This window comes from Helicoverpa armigera, chromosome 18, assembly GCF_030705265.1.
Source record: "Helicoverpa armigera isolate CAAS_96S chromosome 18, ASM3070526v1, whole genome shotgun sequence".
Lineage (NCBI taxonomy): Eukaryota > Metazoa > Arthropoda > Insecta > Lepidoptera > Noctuidae > Helicoverpa > Helicoverpa armigera.
In genome coordinates, this window is record NC_087137.1 from 9350332 (window position 1) to 9371223 (window position 20892).

Sequence of the window (20892 nt, forward strand, 5' to 3'; positions counted from 1 at the left end):
AATTATCCTTACTCTTTTTTTCAATTGCAAAATAAAACATCCGAATACTGTAATAATCATCGTTTATTCCATATAAATATAAATTTATTTTTGGATAACCACACTTTAGTATTGTTAGACATTTTACTGGACTAACTATCGACTAATTATTATGAGATAGTTCTTATCGATTAGATTGTTGCGCATTAGGTTCCTGGGGGCGGTGGGGGGCCGTTGTTCACCCACTGGGGGTGGGGGCCGGGGACGCTGCAGTAGTTGGAGCCGAACACCGGCACGTTGTGGCGGAAGGGAGGCACGGGGCTGCCCGACATCCTGCTCGCGCCGAACTGGAACATGTTGCCCATGAACGGCGGCGGAGTGGAGGGGTTGAACGGCGGCGGGAACATTGGCGGACCATTGAAGTTCGGAGGTGCACTGAAAGGCCCGTGAGCTCCATGGTCGTTGTTCGGGTGTGGGGGAGGAGTCCTAAGCCCCATATTGTTGGGCCAGGGCCTACCCACGCGTGGGAATGCGTTGGGGTTATTATTTCTTCTAGATCCTGCAGCGAAGGGGTTCCTGCCCCTGCTGGGTCCGCTGCCGAAGCGGCTGCTGGACTCTGAAGGTCTTTGGTTGCGTCTCTCTGGGAGTTTTCTGGCGTTTTTGGAGGTTTCTCCGTCCTCGGAGTCCTCAGTTTGCGCCCTCCTCTGCTCGCGCCGCGCTCTGTTGGCTCTCCGTTCCTCTTCATCGTCGGAGTACTCGATCTGATGGGGAGGAGGCTCCACGTCGTGCAGCCAGGAAGCATCCGAGCCTTTTATTCTGAAAGATTAAGTGAGTAGTGTTATATTGATGCAAGATCATGGAAAACATGGGAACTAAGATTTGACCTTATAATTTGTCTATACAAAAAGGAAACCCAATAACTGGACTTTCCCTATAAAATAAGTATATAACACTAACTTCATAAGCTCAGCAAGGAAGACATAGTTGGTGTGTTGTGTGCGCGGCGCGATGAACACGTCGGCGCCGGCCGCCGCGCCGCGCTCGCGCACGTGCTCCGCCGAGTTGAACCGCACGCAGTAGTGAGGCTCTGTTACCTGGGGGTAAAAGAATATACATGAAATTTTGCCAAAATGTAGCCAGTTACACTGGTTACAAGCAACCTCCATCTAGTTAGCAGATAGCCTCAACTCAAAGATTTATGTTTATATTAAGTTTTAATAGGCCTACTGCAACCTGCAGGCAACTATTTGCTAACCGGGCTTTGAACTACAGTTTCCCAATGGCCTTACCAGTGTTTTAAAACAAACTACACCCGGATAAAAAAACGAAGAGGTTTTAAAAACTAAATACACACAATTAGAAGTAGCATTGTTACTATTCCTTAGTGTTATTTCTACTTTTCCTTGCATATTAATCTTTAGATTCACTATAGCATAAAGACACTTAGGTATTCAGCTACGGACCTTCATAATGATCGTTAGAAAGACTTCCTCAAAATGTGTCATACCATCGTATTTGTTTACAGTACTGTTAAAGCATATCATTATGATAATATCGTAGTTAATAGGCGGCCATAAAAATAAATCTCATTCGTTCTGATGTACTCATAAATAAATATCAGTTTAGATACTTATTATGCTTCAAGGGTAATGTTGTATAATCGAGGTACTTTAGTAGTCTTGGCCCAAGTGCACCGACAACATAAAAAATCATTTTTCTTAAAACAACTGTTTAGAAAATTAAACGTAAAGATTAAAAGGAAACAGATTTTTTAAGAAAACTAACGTTTATGTTGCAGGTGAATTTGGGCTTTAGGGTACGGCGCCTTTCATTTACATGTTGGGAAAACAACTTTCCTTTAGAGACACGGAAAAATGTTACGGCTCATCAAGGTTTGAAAATTAGCTTTAATTCTATTCAATTTGTGTGATTTCCCCGTCTACAGTGATGAAATGGCGTTTTGAAGGCTGTCTTTTGAAAATAAATGTTGACTTTCAAAAAGTGCTGCTTTGCTAGTAAGTTTGAACAAATTAATGATTGTGGAGTTTTGAATTCTTCAAAGAGCATCACAGTTTTTCCAGTTGAATGTCATATTTATGGGATTAAAAATTACCCCTTTTGAGTTATGATTTGCCATTACCATGCTAGAAGACATAAAAGTGCAGTTTAAAGAACAAATAAATTTTAAAATTATTGTTCTGGGTGACTGCCAAGATTTTTATACTTTACCATTTCTGAAATGTCATACACATTGGCAATGTCCTACAGTTTTTTGAACCCTACACTTATGTAACTGTAATGTTCAAATAAGTTTGAAATTAAGCCAAAATTAAGTAAAGTTGGCAAAGAATAGTGCTTAAAAGAACGACAGAAAAAAGTATTTGGATCACAATTTAAGCTGCGTCATGCGTGAACTAAAAACCTATTAGTGGTTTATATTTAGGTCAACGAATGAACCTCCAAAAGTTAGTAAATGGAGTAACCTCTTTCACGCAAAAATTGCTGCACGCACGAATTCGCGAAAGTTGGTTTAACACCATGTATTATGACAGCACGATGTTTTGATCCTATATTTACGTTTTTAATAAGGCAGCACTACTTCGCAGCACTTAGACGCAGTTATCATGTCATACATCTTATTTCCCAAAGAACAATGTATTTTTCATGGAAATCCCGTTTATAGACACTGCCATTATATTACAAAGTTGTTTGTTTGAACACTAGTGGGCCAATTTCGAAAATTATTTCAGTGTTAGATAGTTCACTTATTGAGGAAGCCTATAGGCTACCCTGCGCGAAGTAATTCCAACGGAACGCGAGTGAAAGCGCTGACGGAAGTTACTATGTTTTTTAAATGAAAATGAATACTTACAGGGCCGAAAACATCGAAGACTCTGCCTAAAGCTTTGGCGCCATTATCTAAGAACAGTACGCTGTCCAAGTCCACCGCCGGGGTCTCGGGCAGTGCACGAACTATAACTGTGAAAGAAAAAAGACATTATTTATTGTGTAATTCAATATTAGGTACATTCTCTTTGAATTATCTTATTCAAAGGCAATTTCATTATAATAGGAATCACAATTTCATCAACTGCGTGAGTTTATCCAACTGTGTTGGAGTCAGCTTCCAGTCTAAGTAAATGTAGCTGAGTAACAGTGTTTTACATGGAGCGATTGCCTATCTGATCTCGTCAACCTAGTTGAAGACCTGAGACCTACATGGGGTTGATACCCCTTGGTAAGACTTGTTGTCAGACTTTCTGGCTTCTGACTACCCGTAATAACTGCCAAAGATGTTCAAATGGCATTTAACATAACATCTTCACTATTCGTTTGACTCACATAACCCAAAAAAGGTTTAATCGGTTAAACCGTTAAATCAACTCGTTCAGAGAAAGGTCGTTTCGCTATCGATTACAAAAACCATGCGGAAATCAATGGAGGTCGTGAAAAAAGCTCAAGCGATCAAGGGCAGGAGCCGTGACTTGTACGCGATGCGTACCGCGAGACGAGAGAATCGATGACAAATGGGAATACATAAGTAAAAAATTAGGTATGTAAGTATGTTGTGTTATGATATAAATAATAGGTATGGGGTTAGGATTGAGTAAGGGTTTTATCTTTACTTAGTGTTTCCCGGAGTTCTACAATGAGAGTTCTTAGCGCGTTCAAGCAAATAAACTTTCAAAAGATTTATAAAATTTGTATAGATTTTGGGGTTCCAACAGTTTGTAAGGATCTAAGTATGTGGGTATGTTAGATATATTCTTTTAAGCTAAAACTGCAGGATGGATTATTCCTCAGAATGTACATGAAAATGCAAATTATTAATGTTATTTAAATCTTTATAATAACTCTATAATTACCTAATCTATCAACTATGCTGGCAATGGTTCCGATCTTGGTGGTCTCCTGAGCTGGCAGGCTGATGGCAAGATCTTCTATGGGAGGCAGGTCATCCAAGCCCATTTCACCGTTCACTTTGGGCGTCTCTGGCTTTCCTGTCTTGTTTTGGCCTTCGAATTCATCTCTGAAAATAATGTGTTAAAGTTTTATTATTTAATTTAGTAGGTGATTAAGTTAAGATACTATTATATTCCAATTTATGATTTCCAGTACTTTAACTATTAATAACTAGATTATTCTTTGTTGATGTACCCTCATTCTGTATAATATGGTTCATACTTTAGATAAGATATGCTACATTGGCATATAGTTTAGTAACAATTACCCGAAGTTCCACCCATGTCTTAAGAAAAATATAAAGTAGCCTCTGACCTTTCGCAAGGTCTAGCTAGATTATCTGTGTACCCAATTTCATCTAAAACAGTTCAGTAATTTTTACCAGTTTAAAAGTTTCAGTTTTCGCCGTGAGAGAGCGGCGTACAAACAGATAGACAGACAGAGTTACCACATGTGTTTGGATTTCTTAAATCTATTCTCATCTCATAAAAAACTTGCAAATACTAGCAACAAAGCCATTAGCTTGATACCTAATCAATTTAGCCGACAACAATGACATTCAAACAGTGATAAACTCACATAAAGTCAACATGCAATTGTGTTATCTCTTATTTGCTATTGTTACAATGTTGATTTAGAATAAATTAATACATTATTATACATTTTATATAATTTAATCCTAACTATTGTTGTAAATCCATGGAATCCGTCTGTTTATTAGGATTCTGATGTAAAGGAGTATGGGCACTTTTGTAGCAATGTATGTATCCAATTTCAAAATTGCTTGACAGTGATAAAACTTTGTCATATGAAACCTCTTGACAAGTACTTTAGTTTATTCTATCACAGCCAAAAACGAATCCAGGGAGAATATGGTGTTTGCCACAATTTAAATGTAGCAAGTTATACAGTCACCAACATAAAGGTTTGAATTACAATGTTTCATCATTCTTGAGCAACGTTAAGAAATGGGTACAAATTGACCCTTTACTAAATCCATTTGCATGAAATTTTTAAATGAATCTGCTATCAAATGAGTTGGTAAACAGTGTGAATAACATTTATTATCAAGAAGATGCAAGAAATAACAATTATTTTAGTATAAGCCATTCATATTTTTATAATTTAGTAGAGGGTATAAGCATTTTAATAAATATACATTTTTGGATAAAATTATTAAGTTTTATTAAAATGCATTATAGAGGCCATTGCCATTTGTTTAAATAACATGAATCCTTACTAATATCATAAAAACAAAATTACGTGGCTGTCTGTCCAGCTACTAAACCAATTTAAATAAAAATTAGTTTACATTAGTCTACAGCCTGAGTGAGGCCAATTTTTACCATAGACCAGGAAGGAGTTCCCTTGGGACACAGGCGGAACCGCAGGGAACAGTTAGTAAGAAATTAAATAAATAAGTTTTTATAGCACTATCCAATAACATATCCACAGCAATAAGTTATGATGTAACTGGTTTCATCCGGTATATACATTTCTCCCCGTTAGTCAGAATCCTGCTGTGCTAACTGGATGTCATAATGTATTTGCAATCTATTAATTCAATTAATACTAATATCTAATTACAAGTTCTACAGATAGAATTGTTTTATTCTTATCAAGGTTATTTCTAGAGATGGAATCAAAGACCTATGTAACAAAATTTCATCATACCTTCAACTACTAAAAAAATTATAATCATCCTCTACCTACCTTACCTCTTCTTAAACTTGATAAAAGTCTAAAATACTTTAAAATCATGTAAAGTTTTTAAAGCTATAAAGAAGCTCGCCTTTGAGCAAAAGAGTACCATAAAGTATAAGAAAAGAGGTACTAACCCGCTGGAGACCTCCTCAATGTCTTTGACGGAGTCCACATCGCTGTCGCTGGAGGCGCTCGTGGACTCACTGTCGGAGTCGCTGTCCGCATCACGGTACTCCGTCACCTCGTACTCCACCACGCCACTCTCCGCACTGTCGATTATCATGTGCCTACTGACATCCGCTTCGTCACGGCCGCTCGGCCTCGACAGAGGCCCGTGAGCGCACGCGTTTATTATATTATTCTTCAACACCATCTCCGTAAGGTCTGCGGCATCAGAATCAGTTGTATTGTCGTTCGAACGGGTCTCTGTATCATCCGAATCGGAATCTGAACCCCCGTATTCTGCTATCAAACTGAGAGACACGTTCTTGTTATTGCTACGATCAAGGTTTTCCATTGTTGTGACGGCAACTGTACACACATGTACCACAACCTAATTGTTATCTAACTACAAGCTACTAAGTTTATCGATCCCGCAACTAAGTTTTTGCTAACTTATTGGAACACGTGAACTCAATCGGGATTATTTTGCGACAAGAAAACAAAAGTGGTGAAGCGATTATCGCAGCAAAATGACAAATGACATTTTTACGCACAGATTACGCACTCAGGAAAACTGCAAAATGTAGAGACTAGAGTCGCTTTGAACACTCGTCTTTTCAGACCTTAATATTTTTTTTGTTTTCTAAAGTTAGTTAGACACGTGTACAGCGTGTACTGCTTTTCCAAATTAAAATAATATGTCCTAAAATGCCAAGGATGATGCTAAATATATTACATTCGGTTAGAAAACGAATGCTTTATTAAACGCTTATATGGCCAAATTATATTCCCTTCCCCATATTTTCACCTACGTTCCAGAGGAATATATTCCCATGCCCGGACAAAATCAAGTCTATGTTAATCGGAGAAAGGGCAACTTTATATGATAGAATTTTTCAAATCGTTTCAGTAGTTTCGGAGCCCCTAGGGTATAAACAAACAAACAAAAAATGTTTACTCTGTATTCTCTTATTTTATTATATTTGGGAAAACAAACGATACTACATAATTATGTATAAAAAAGTAACAGGAAGTTATACATATAAAACATCATCATCCTCCTGCCCTTATCCCATAAAACAACATCAACATTTTGCACACATTAACTAGTAAATACATATGCTATTATTAGTATAGATAGACGTTAACATAAATAAAAGGCATATATATAGATTTTTCATATTTTTTACGCCTCATCAGCATCATCATCATCATCATTTGTGGATTTGTTTCTTTTCTTCCTAGTTGGGTGACTCACATTTTGGTGCACGGTGCGAATATGCAGGTTTCTGCTCGACGAGTATTTAAAGGCTTTGTTACAAATTGTACATTTATACGAAGCTACGTCTGTATGAACCTGCAAAAAAAACAAACTTTAAAAACATGTAATCTAGAATGAAGAAGCATTATGCCCGGGGATTTCCCTATTTCAATGAATAGTATGTATGTACAATGTACAATAGGTATCAAGATAACAACTTTGGATACAAGGCTGTGTGTATTTTATTCGCACGTTTTACTTATTGAAATTATTTAATACTATAAATCTTCTCTTAACTGTTTTATGGAACACTAGCTTCCGCCCGCGGCTTCGCCTGCGTAGAGTTCGGTTATATCGCGTTTCCAAGAGAATTATTCAAAAGTCCGGGATAAAAACTATCCTATGTTCTTCCTCAAGGTCAACTCTATCTCTGTACCAAATTTTATTAAAATTAGTTCAGTGGTTTAGATGTGAAAGCGTAACTGACAGACAGACAGAGTTACTTTCGCATTTATAATATTAGTAGGGATTTAGTAGGTTTATTTTGTAGCTTTTTCTTCAACTGACCTTATAGTGCCTATCCAAGTTACTCTGCTGCTTAAAGGCCCTCCCACACGTGCGACAGACGTGCGGTTTGTCCGCGCTGTGCACGCGAGCGTGACGCGCCAACTTGTACTTGTCGTAGAAGAGGCGCGGACAACTCTCACATTGCAGCGTCGGGCTGCGGTGACGCATTTGATGGACGCGGAGTTTTGTTGAATTCTGTCAAAGAAAAAAATGTAAGTACACTTGGTGTCCTCGCGTCTTGAGGGAACTACTTTCCGCAGCTGAATAAAAAGTAGCCTATAAAAACTGGTAGCCATTATTAGCCTTTGTCCATTTTGGTAAAAGCTACATTCGCTGCCGGTTGCTTCAATCTTCTAGCTTATAAATATAATTGTGATCGCCGATAAGTACCGGTAGACCTGTGCCGGCTACCAGCTTGTTAGCTGGATGGATACAACCTATGTCTTGTTCTGTCATCCGCTTCTACAATGAATTTGCAAGTATAAACTGATACCACATAAGCAACTTGGGATGACAGATTAACATCCTCCCCAGCAAGGCACCTTAAACTACCTCATTTTAGCAGATTTTTACCCGACTGCCAAAGAAGGAGGGTAATGTTTTTCGAGTGTATGTAAGTATGTATGTATGTCTGTTCCTTTGTGACCTCCTGTAGCCTAAACGGCTTGATGGATTTTGATGTATGAGGTATCGTTAGATTTGTCTTGATTACGGGAGTGTCATAGGATACATTTTATCCTAAAAGTCCCACGGGATATTTTTTCTAAATTTCCCTTTAAAAAAATATGTATGCGGTATCATTAGATTCATTTCAATCACGGGAGTAATTAATATAGGATACGTTTTTTCTCAAAATTCCCACGGGAACATGTTAATTCTGCGTCAACGCAAAGCAACTCATGCGTTAGCAAGCAAAAAGCGATTCTTTTGGCGATACAATCACGTCGTCTTGATCAAATGCATGAACGTCGTCTTGATCGTCTTGAACGTCGCATTGGCGGTAAATTTATGTTGCGGAGTAACATCACTCGTAATCTAAAGCCAAATGTCGTCGAAATAATTTAAAATGGTACTTACATATACATAGTCTTCTACATCTACAACATTTTCGTTAAATAAAACAGCTAAAAGTTATAAATAAAAGAATTATTATTAAAAACAAAATACCCGACTGCACACTAAAAGAGTAAAACAAGCCCCACAATAATATTGATCAATACAACTTTACTGAATATAATTTATAAATATTGATGGAAAGCATCGCAGGCGGGGACCACCTTGACCGCCACCAACGAAAATTCTGCTAAATGGTGCACAACCGAAATGACTATAAATAAGCCTCTGTTGGTCCCCGCCTGCGATGCTTTCCATCAATATTTATAAATTATATTCAGTAAAGTTGTATTGATCAATATTATTGTGGGGCTTGTTTTACTCTTTTTTTAGTGTGCAGTCGGGTATTTTGTTTTTTTAATAATAATTCTTTTTTTATATATGTATAGAAAAATAAATTAAAGTAACCTGAAATCCTTTCCCGCAAGTATCACAGACGGCCGCAATGACCGCGTGGTATGTGTTCACGTGCTTCGGATGCTGTCGCAGAAAGTGCAGCCAGTGCTTCTTGCGACCCGTCATTATTTCTGCACACTGGTTAAAAAAGAGAAAAATTAATAGCAATTAAATTCCGGTCACGTTATAAAATAAGTTAAAAAAAAAAACTAATGACAGACATCTATCCCTGCAATAGGTACTTAAAATATAATAAATCTAGATATTTTTAAGTTGAAATCGAAAGGGGCCACAAAAGAAAATAAAATCACGTCTCATTATTACAATAAAAATGTAAGTCGCTAAAATCATTGAGAAACTTTAATATTAACTCATTTGATCACACAATTCTTAAAATTGCGCAATAGGGTTGTTTCCTAGTATTCATTTAGTTAAAAATAAATAAATGCACCGAAAGTTCACAAAACTAGAAACACGATAAGCTATATCATATTATTTATAACTGACCATATATTTTTTAAATAATTCATGAAATCTTAATTTAGAGCCTATGACGTCACGCCATTAAAAACGACGAGAAGAGACCGATGACGTCATTCTCTCTGTGACAGATATATCGAAATAACCTCAGAATTAATGTTTTGTTTATTTGCTTGTGAAGTTCTGTGTGTTAATTGCATTTAAGTGATACAACTGCTAAAGAATTATGGAGAAAGGATTTATGAAAGCTTATAGTTCCAATCTGCCAAGAGTCTACACTCTTCTATGGTCGCTTAATTCTTTGCCAATAACCAAGATTTTTCAGCGGAACGTGGATGAACAGTTTATTTGGAGCACTAATGGTCGTATTTCCAGTCTCGCACAACACAAACCTTGTAGACATTCATTTAATTTAAGTTTTTTGAAAAAGCATCAAATCTTTTTGAACGCGGACACAAACATAACCTCAATATAAATAAACACAAACTTTACGTTTCTTTGCACCGTTTCATTTTTCCGCGTACACAACTCAAAACATTTGAGGTATTTTATTTTTGTGCAAATGTATAAAAATAATTTATATGTATAAAATATTATAGTTTTTGTAGCTATTTTATAAAAATACATTATAAAAATTAAGAAATCCATTAGTTGGTATGTAAGTTTTTTCTCGTTAGATGTGCTTTAAAATGTAAAGGAATGAACAGAGACATTGACGTCACAGTCACGTGATCTAGCGTTTTCCGAGCAATATTTTAAGAGAAATAGAAAAAAATGTAATACATAAAAAATAAAAAGATTTGAGACGAAAAATGAAAGAGAGGGTGATCTTAAAATTATTTAGAAGCTATCTAAATAGATTTCCGAAAATTGGAAACAACCCTATTTAATTCATTGTCTGGGCTGTCCCTAACACTAAGAGCCCATACTCACAATTTCACAAGGCAAAGGATAGGGCTTATCTCCCCTCCACGGGTGCTGCAGCCTGGGACGCGGGTGCTGCGCCTTCATGTGACTCATCATGTCTCTGAATGATGAGAACTCCTCACCACATCGCCTGCAGATGTTGCCAGGACTTATAACTTGGGTAGACTTGGTGCTCGGCTGAAATTTGGGGGTAGCTTAAAACTAGGAGTCGAACATGGCCTAATTTTTGCCCTAGTATGACAAATAGGTAAATGGTGTGCATACCTGTAAGTGACATATTTACACTATAAGCACGTGCATATGAAACTAAGCAACTATACATGTTTTTTAAATATGATGTTGGTTTGCCTAGCTAGATAAATAAATAGGTTGCTGAGCTGGCGTAGCAGAAGGTATTAGAACAACAAAAATCTTACTTTGTCATCCCGTCTGTTTAAACTTGAATCTTTATCAGTACTGCTGTTAACCGTGTCTTCACAAACAGTGGTCTTTTCAGTCTCATGAACATCACTTATTTCATCGTCCTCATTTTCTTCCATCTTATATTCCTTAGATTCAACGATCTGTGTGTAAATATATGTATTAGAATCTTCATCATTTTCAAAATACAAATCTTCATCATCATAATCATTGTTTAGGAGTTTTGATTCTGTTTCGATCTTAATAAGGTAATTATTTTCAAATGACTGTTCATTTTCTTTAGCCTTATTTTGGGTACTGGTTTGTTCCTTGATCAGCCTTTCGCTAACCTGAAAAAAATACATATTTTAATAGTATAAGAACATCTAGATCTCGTCAAATCTTATGTTATTTATAACAAAAAATTGTGAGAGTCCCTGCACAAAAAGGATTGTTGGGTATCAGCGGGGGTGAGAGGGAATAGGAAGCCATAGCCTCCTTCTGCGAAGCCGTCATGCTAGGGAAGGAGACGGCGGAGCGCCTGGAGTTCGCACCTCTCATCCCCCCCTGTCTACGGCCTCTGTGTTTCCTCGCGCTCCTCAAAGAGTGTTAGCAAACCCCAGTAGGGCCCACCAGGGCCAAAGCTTGCCAGGCTTTCTATAAAGGGCTTAATAAGGAACATGGTGGGTTTAGTCAGTAAGAGATACATACCTCTCCATGCTTGTTAAATATATCCAAAAGTATGTTCTGTGATTTTGAGCATTGTTCTATGAGTTTCTTGCATTTTACTAGAGCTGGTGTGCAGAGGCAGCAGACAAATTGTGGCAAGCCTTCTATACCCAAGCCTTTTCGCTGAAAAAGTTATTAATATGTCATTAGCTTTTATACATATTTCTATCTCTGAATATTAAGTAGGTACTGTTTAATCTATTTTGAACACCAAGCTATTCTTTTACATAGAGGAGTATCATTTCAATTTTCTTACTGTTGTGCATAGCATTAAAAATAATATCAGGCGCTATACTTTCACATTGAGTGATATATATTACACAAACATATACATATATGACAAAACATTTTCAGTTTAATCGCTCAAGCCATCCAACATCGCCAGCCAACATGTGACGGAGTGACCAAGGGATATAGGGGATTCATTTTGGGAACAAATATAATGACCACCATAAAATGCTTTGATACCCTAAGTTTTGCAACCAGAAATATCTACTGAACACCAGAAAAATAAAGTCTAAAAATGTAATAGTACCAGCTATTTTAGTCACGACTTCACTTTAAATTGTATTCGACCACCAAATTTAGTAAATGATCACCAACTCTTGACGACCAAATTAATGTATTATTTTTGCCTAAATAAGTCACTGTGATTGCCATAAAATGTAGGCTTATTACCAAATAAAGTATTATGATGCCATATTAAGTTGTGTCCGGCTTGCAATGCATGCCGTGAATGTGTGAATGTGAATGTCAGTATGACGAGTGACAGGGGAAAATGGAAGAAAATGACATATTGCGCCGACGCCAAGTAAAATTGGGAACAGGGCAGGAGAAAGAAGAAGAAGAATGTGTTTCTCAATACACTCTTATCGCACTGTTTAGAGGCATGCAATAGACAATTTTCCACGCTAGTGCAGGAAAAGGGTCCCCATAATGTTATTACATTTATTTTATCAGGCCGAACTTATTTTTTTGGAGTCAGTTTACTTAAACAGGATAGCAAGATGTAAAAACTTTTTTGATGATCATTTACTACTTTTCGTGATCATTTACTACTTTTGGGATAACAATGATTTTTTTGGACTCATTTTGCTTAAATAGGATAGCAGAATTTAAAAACTTTGGTTATAATCTTACTTTAAAATGGTGGTTTAATTTTGGTGATCATTTACTATTTTTGGCTTACGCATGATTTATTTTGGAGTAATTTCACTTAAATAGGATAGCAAAGTGTTAAAACTTTGGTGATAGTTTTACATTAAAATGCGAGTTTCATTTTGGTGATCATTTACTATTTTTGTCTGCTGTTTGTTACTATATCTGGTGATCAGTTAAACATAAGCCATTCATTTTTATATAATATATAGATTTAGAAAAAAGTTAAGATTTACAAAAAAATGTTAAACCAAATAGTAAAAAATATTCTTACAGAAATTCCAACTAGAGCTTGCATACAAGTGGCCAGGTATGTGCCCTGTAGACTGTACAACTTGATGTCTGTGGCCAAGCAGATTCTGCACGCTTCCACATCAGAAGCTTCAAAATTAGAATTTGACTGAAAAGATATAACCTAATAAGTACCTTCCATAAAAACTTATTATCTGAATGGTAAAATAATTGTCTTTAATCTTACTCAATCAATTTTCCTTTATTAATCACACTAAAATAATTTTTCTTATGTCTTTATGGACAAACAGCTGAATGGATTTTGATGAAACTTGTCAGTACAAGAGCTTATTCATCAGTATAACATACTTATGCAGTAATTACATTCATCAGAAAGCATGTAAAACCTCAAGCAAAAGATAGTAAATATAATAAACTTACTGGCAAGAGATTAAGAGGAACAGCATCATCTTTAAGCCTTACTCTATGGCCATCATAATTTATTTGATCCTGATCAAAGTGCACACTGCATACTCTAGCGTAACTGGGAACTGTCCAGTTTGGGCGGCCGACGGCTTTCAACCATTTTGCACGCAACTCTGGATTCGAAGGCAGTCTAAGAAGGAATTGGTTTAATTAATTAATATAAACTAATTAATACAGGGACGAACTGATGGATAAAACTGTACATATTCAAATGTAACTAGAAATAAAAGTAGGGCACTTGTAATACACTACAATCGATGTATATCTCGAATCAAAGACAATAAAGAGGAAAGAGTGTTGTACCTTATAGGCTCTGAAACTACAGAACCGATTTGAAAAATTCATTCAGTAACACATAGCCTGTATTTATACGCGGTAAGGGTCGTAGTTCACATGAGGCTCTAGACCCTAGTGGAACCAAGGGAAATCGACTAGTGCTTTATATTACGGCACCCAGGAGAGCAGTTTATTAATGAACTCTAATATTATTTATCTTAAAGCATCGTTAATTAATTAATTTCAATCAAAACAACACTCACGAGTGAAACGATATAACAGAAGTAGAATCTTTCCTAGTTTTGTTACTATTGTTACCGCAATCTTGTACACAGCAGTATGTCACCATTATTATGTTAGAAATACGTGTTACTCTACTTTTATAAAGCTATACATTAAGTAGAAATAATTATAACAACAATTATAATAACAAACAAGAAAATTGGGACGGACATCAATCAGTAAATATACTGATAATGTCATTGTCAGTTTGTCACTTTATGAAAGTGACATTGACAGTAGACATCGGAAAAAATCCCGTTCCTCTTTCCACGTTTCATAAAAAAAGGAAAGATTTTATTTTTTATAATATCAGCGGATTAGCTTTAAGCTTTTGCACATGACGAGCATTTTGCGGATTAACTCAAACTCATAAACGTTTATTCAAATTAGGCTGATAAATCAGCCCTTTTCGAACTTCAAAAACAAAAGACAGCCCCCAAAACGCCCCCTTTTCGCCACTTCAAATGTATATTTTTCTAGTAATGACAAATATTTTTATGCTGAGCGTAATCTTTCTTACGATATATCATCAAAATTAAAGAATAATGTTTAGACCATAGAGGAAAGTAATATATCGGGTAAGAGCACTTTTTCTTGTAATGAGAATCTGCGTCCGGAAGGCTTCTTTTTTGTCTGTGTGTACTGCATTTTTGTAAAAATGTTTGCTGCTACCGTCATGTTATTAGTCAGTTTTATTAATAAAACATCCTTCGAAAATTTTTCAGCATTGGCTAACCTCATTTGAAGGCTTTCATTTTTCTTTTTTGTTCTCATTAAATTACACTGCAAGGTTTTAATTTGCCTCCTTGCTGTTCGTAACTTGTTTAACCACAATGACGGAAACACCCGGCCCTGTGGTCCTGAAAATAAAACCGTTTAAAAAAATGTACTTTCAAAATAAGCTAATATTATCTGTTGTTTGGTCATGGTCGGTGGAGAAAGACGTATGAAGTATTCATCAGGGGCCCAATTCTCCTGCAACATACGATTCACGTTCGACTGCGATACAATCCCGACTCGATTACGATTGAAACGTATGTGGCATTCCGCTATTTTTTCTTTGAAATAAACGTTTTTATCCTTTTCTGTCATTCAATAATGAATCATTTTGTCTGCAAATGATTTACGATTGCAAAATGATTATACAGCAAAATACCGTATAGACCAAAATCATCAAAATAGCAGACCAATCGCACACCAATCAAATGTCAATCGAATACGATTGGTCTTTTATTAGTAGCAGAATGCCCGATATGGTTAAAACTGCTATTACGATCATATTGCGATTCGATTTCTATTCGATTTTGACATTATTAACTTAGGAGAATCGGGGCCCAGGGGCCCAATTCTCCTAATTTTACTTAAGCAACATACGATTCACGTTCGACTGCGATCCAATCCCGACTCGATTACGATTGAAACGTATGTGGCATTCCGCTATTTTTTCTTTGAAATAAACGTTTTTATCCTTTTCTGTCATTCAAATGAATCATTTTGTCTGCAAATGATTAACTATTGCAATATTATTATAGATCAAACTACCGTATAATAGACCAAAATCACCACAATAGCAGACCAATCGCACACCAATCAAATGTCAATCAAATACGATTGGTCTTTTATTAGTAGCAGAATGCCCGATATGGTTAAAACTGCTATTACGATCATATTGTGATTCGATTTCTATTCGATTTTGACATTATTAACTTAGGAGAGTCGGGCCCCTGTTTGTTCAACATTACCAAAATTACAGCCAATTGATTTTTAGTTAGTATGGTGTTTCTCTTGAAATGCGCTCACTTTGCTAAAGCAGCTGACAATATAAAAATGACTTACTTTTGTATTTATCTGTTGCCTTCTTCTGGCAATAATTGTGTTCTGATGATATCGGTCTAGCAGAGTTATCTGTAATGTGAGAAAAATATTCATGAGAAATATTGACCTTTAACACTTTTATGTCTGAACATAAATAATAAGTACCTGTGAGTGACGGTTTTAATATAGCATGGCTACTTTCTTGATTTAGAGGTTCAGGTACAAGAAAAACTCTCTCTGAAGAACCAACTTTATCAAACTTGTCTGAAATAAGAAAATAAGTTTTAAGCATATTGCTAAGCACAGAAACATAGGAAGATATTCGTAAATCACAATTCAGGTCTGAGCAAGATTCTATTAAACACCACACTATTTGCAGCGTTGCCCAGCTGTTTTAGTCATAAGCTGGGTACTCACTTAGCAGTGTAGCACGTAACGTATCAGATACGGTATCAACCTGCAAGTGGGTACGGCTCGTCCACAGACCTCCACATATCTAGCTACGAGCTGCCGGATCCGCTGTGCTCGCAACGACGTCACGCCGACAACATGTATCAAATGGTGGCTAGTGCTGCTTTCAAATTCATGTATAATATTTTAGATAAATACTAGCCTTTGCCCGCAACTTCGTTCGCGTGGAATAGTGACTACCAGCAGATTTTTGATTTGACCAATAGATGGCGCTATATGTCCGGAATAATTTTATTTTTATTTTTTTTTTTTGTAATAAAAACTATCCTATGTCCTTTCTCAAGTTTCAAACTATGTCTGTACCAAATTTCACACAAATCGGTTCAGTAGTTTAGGCGTGAAGAAAAGACAGACAGACAGACAGAAAGACAGAAAGACAGACAGACAGACAGACAGAGTTACTTTCGCATTTATAATATTAGTTTGGATTTGGATAAAAGCCCTAACCGTCCTAATCTAAATCGTCCTAACAGTTTAGTAATGGATATAAAGTCTCAAGCGATAAGTGGACATTTCAATAGTGTTCAACTGGAGGTCAAGCTAGCGCATGTGTACTCACTACACAAGCGGTCGTGACGCCGTCCGCGAACACACTGCGAGCCGCCTTTGTGTTCACAGTGAAACCGCCACTCGGCGGGTCACTGCGAGCTTACACCGCTCCACGCGCGAGCGGCTCGCAGCGGGCTCATGCCTACGTACTCATTTGATACCGTATCTGATACGTTACGTGCTACACTGCTAAGTGAGTACCCAGCTTTACATTATTTATGTACATACAAACAACATGCAAGTCATAAATAATTAGAATTAATATAATGCAAGTACCTATTTGCATTTGTTTCAATATTGTGAGGCTGCTTTCTTCATTTATATGTTCAGGTGCAAGAAAAACTTGCTCTGAAGAACCAACATTATCAGACTGGCCTGAAAAATTAAAGAGTGTATACTGTTACAGCCTTTTTATCGTCCCACTGCTGGGCACAGGCCTCCTCTCACATGGAGAAGGATTGAGCATTAATCACCACGCTTGCTCAATGCGGGTTGGTGATTTCAGACTTTATAGTCCAGGTTTCCTCAAGATGTTTTCCTTCACCTTTTTATCAGCCATTGGGGTCTAAGTATACTTAGAAAGTACATACAAACTTAGAAAAGTTGCATTGGTACTTGCCTGACCCTGGAATCGAACCCACACCCTCATACTCGAAGGGTTCTTTACCCACTAGGCCACCACAACTTCGAAAGAGTGTATGTTAAGTGTAATTCTAAGCACTGATACATAATAAGATCTTTAAAAATAAAGCCATGTTACACATAACCACGATCAATTTTTGAACGCCTGGCACCATATTTTTATTTCTTTAAAAAAATGAGTAAAATTCCATGATTGATGAATGAAGATGATTTCCTTTATTTTTGATCTTTGTTTGATTTGAATTTTTGGATTGATTTGTTTGGGATTTTATCAACTTCAGCCCAGTAATTTATTATAATTTATTGTAACTAATATTTATGTAAATCTTACCAGGAAGATGAAGTGAGGGCACGGCCATAAAATTCAAGCGGTTGTTACGGACTCTATCTCTGTCTGTAAAATGGATATCACAAATAACCTTCTTCCGATACAGTTCGTAATCAGCAGGACTATCGAACTTCCCACCAACAATATGAACCCAAGCCTTAAAACGGTCAGGATTCCTTTCTGGGTGCGGAAATCTATGGTAGGAGTGGTCTGCAAAAAATGATAGATGACTTTAATTTTTATCTTGATAAGTTTTAAGATCTAAAACTACTTTCCCTTAGCAATCATTTATATCAATACATATTGACATACTCAAAGCCAAAGGGTGCTCCTTATAATGTCAATCAGCGGGCTTGGCGAATGTTAAAATTGTTGAAATTACTATATCAGAGGGAGCCTGAAAGATGAAGCGGATGTAAGTATGACAACTAACAGCCGACCCAAATATCTAAGGAACATGGCAGGAAGAACAAGAGTATGTTTTGACAAAATGCAGATCAAAGTACCTACTTATTTAAAAAATAGAAAAAAACTGCCACTATAGCAAAAAAGTTTGCTGGTGGGCTACTCAAATACCGACATAATTATTTTGATGATGATTGTACTTACAGTTTGAACATCCCAATGCACACCGTTTAGGCATGATGCACAAAAATCACAAGCGTCTATATCGCAAATAAAACAGCACAAAAGTAGCAAGCGTCCGGGTCGCAAAAAAACGATTAGGGATGATTTATAAAGTAAAAGCCCGGACACGGCCCGGCCGTGGCCCGTCCGGCCGGTATGTCACGTTTCACGTCCGTGCCCCGTACGAGCCACGTACACGGCACGCCCCGGCCTAATATAAATCAACCGACCGACCGACTTTGCAGTCCAACGTTGGAACGAGCGTTGGTACCAACGTGTGGAGCCGGCCTTATACTTCGGGGTTTTGTACTTCTATATTAGACTAGCTGTTGCCCGCAACTTCGTCTGCGTGGGTAATATAGAATCGTCAAAATACTACTATCCCGTAGGTGCATTCTTTCACGTGACAGTATAATTAGGATTACCACTTAGCAGTCGCATAGATTCATTGATCAAGGTTGTGTTGTGGATGTGACCATTTATCTTAACAAAAGAAGTAAAGTTTGTGACGTTGTGGATATCTTTGGATCTAGTCAGACAATTTGGAAAATTATTACTTAGGGTGCGTAAGTATATTGTCCTATAGTATAATGTACTCTGTGGTATATTAAAATACCTCAAATGTTTTGAGTTGTGTACGCGGAAAAATTAAACGGTGCAAAGAAACGTAAAGTTTGTGTTTATTTATATTGAGGTTATGTTTGATGTTTGGGTATATTGACATATTAGTTGGTTGTCAAATCTAATGTCAAATATTATGATTGCGTTCAGAAATTTAACTTAAGATTGATAATTTAATTTGTGACAAAACTTAAAATTTATCTTTCGATTTCTATATAGTCTTATTAAATAATAATCGGACAGATTAACAACTAAAGTTAGTTAAAATTGAGTTTCTCGAAGCCGACCACTATTTATGTTCTATGTATTTTGAGACTATGCGAGGGTTTTCGATATTTTTTCTGCCGCCAGGCGGCGCTTCGTATGCGTCAGGTCCAAACAGCTGTCAAATAGTATGGAATTGTAGGTGCCGAACTTATTGTTTATTGAAATTCTGTTATATTGGAAGTGTTATTGATTTTATTATGGACTACGGTCAGAATAAGGTTTCCGAACTAAAAATTGAGCTAAGAGAGAGGGTGCAAAAGTCACTGGTACTAAGGAAAAGCTTGTTGAAAATTTTGTTAACACAATATGATTTACTTTTTTTTATTTACTCAACCGCAATAGTAAAACAATAATGCAGTGCTTTAATTATAAAATAAAAAAAACACTAAAATCGTTCACTATTCATAGTAAAGATAAGCACTTTGACAGTTACCTGGACCTGACGACTCGGTGCTGCCACCTGGTGGACGCCATTTTAGAAAACCCTCATTATGTCGCGTTTGTTGAGTTTCAGAACGCGATATTAGATTCTCCAACGCGCACGCCAATTTGAACTTTATGCAGCGGTAATAGATTACACATTGACTCTCCATTTTATTTAGAAAACGTTTGGGAAATAGAAAAATGCTGTTTTGAAGATTTTCCCGACAAACACCCTGCACCTTTACAAACATTTTAAGACCAAAATAAGCTAAATCGGTCCAGTCAATGTCGAGTTTTAGTGAGACTAACGAACAGCAATTCATTTTTATATATAAGACTAGCTGACCCAACAAACTTCGTATCGTTTAAACCTTCCCTGGACCTCATTTCCATCCTGAACATTTTAAAACCAAAATAACCCAAATCGGTCCAGCCATTCTCGAGTTTTAGTGAGACTAACGAACATCAATTCATTTTTTTATATATAAGAAGAAGATTACATGTAGTATATACGTCGGTGTCGCCATCTGCACTGAATTTTTTAAGACACCCGATTTTTTTTTTAATAGCTGCTCTGCTGCTGTCATTCTGTCCTCATTCACACCTCAGTGCTCCGCCAACTCGCACGTGTTCTCTTGCCGACGCGCATTAAAAAGTTTTTTGAACATTTTGATAACAATGGGAAAGCGCACGCGCTTAAACACCGAAGATGACGAAGAAATTGCAGGAAAGGTCAAAAAAACTGAACCGTAAATTGATGTGCGCCCGGCATCAACATAAGGATCAACGAAGAAACCTTTCAGCATCCTCGGATCGGACGCATCATTTTCGTTTTCGAGTTCAAGTGCCAGTTCCACTTAGCTTAACAATACTGCGGGTAGCCCCAATAGGCTATTGGGGCTATCACTTTATTGTTAAACGAAAACAATTCCTTGCTATTGTTAAATGATGAGAATTAAGTACCTACGCAAAATGATTGTACCTTAATAATTCAATAATAGTGATTATTTATCATTATCACCTTTTAATTCCGTTG

The 20892-nt window shown here is 36.8% G+C and overlaps 2 protein-coding genes across 4 annotated transcripts; both read right to left on the reverse strand.

Moving 5' to 3' along the window:
* Nucleotides 1-45: 45 nt before the first annotated feature.
* On the reverse strand, nt 46-6355 carry LOC110376689 (H/ACA ribonucleoprotein complex non-core subunit NAF1). Its single transcript, XM_064039191.1, has 5 exons — nt 5781-6355; nt 3846-4009; nt 2852-2958; nt 937-1073; nt 46-795 (listed from the first exon to the last, which is right to left on the reverse strand). Exons 1-5 carry the CDS (start codon nt 6161-6163, stop codon nt 186-188), a joined length of 1401 nt encoding a protein of 466 aa, XP_063895261.1. The 5' UTR covers nt 6164-6355; the 3' UTR covers nt 46-185.
* A 401-nt stretch (nt 6356-6756) lies between these two features.
* LOC110376710 (serendipity locus protein delta) lies at nt 6757-19270 on the reverse strand. 3 transcript variants are annotated; one of them, XM_064039193.1, is made up of 15 exons: nt 18528-19270; nt 18231-18315; nt 17922-18128; nt 17225-17323; nt 16094-16192; nt 15950-16018; nt 14850-14973; nt 13511-13685; nt 13113-13238; nt 11663-11803; nt 10969-11301; nt 10559-10729; nt 9158-9283; nt 7637-7831; nt 6757-7165 (listed from the first exon to the last, which is right to left on the reverse strand). In XM_064039193.1, exons 3-15 carry the CDS (start codon nt 17947-17949, stop codon nt 6995-6997), a joined length of 1857 nt encoding a protein of 618 aa, XP_063895263.1. In that variant the 5' UTR covers nt 17950-18128; nt 18231-18315; nt 18528-19270; the 3' UTR covers nt 6757-6994. The 3 variants fall into 3 exon arrangements, with proteins under 3 accessions (XP_063895263.1, XP_063895262.1, XP_063895264.1); XM_064039192.1 differs by lacking the exon at nt 18231-18315 and having other exon boundaries at nt 18528-18890; nt 19162-19178; XM_064039194.1 differs by lacking the exon at nt 18231-18315 and having other exon boundaries at nt 19162-19255.
* Between the last annotated feature and the right edge of the window lie 1622 nt (nt 19271-20892).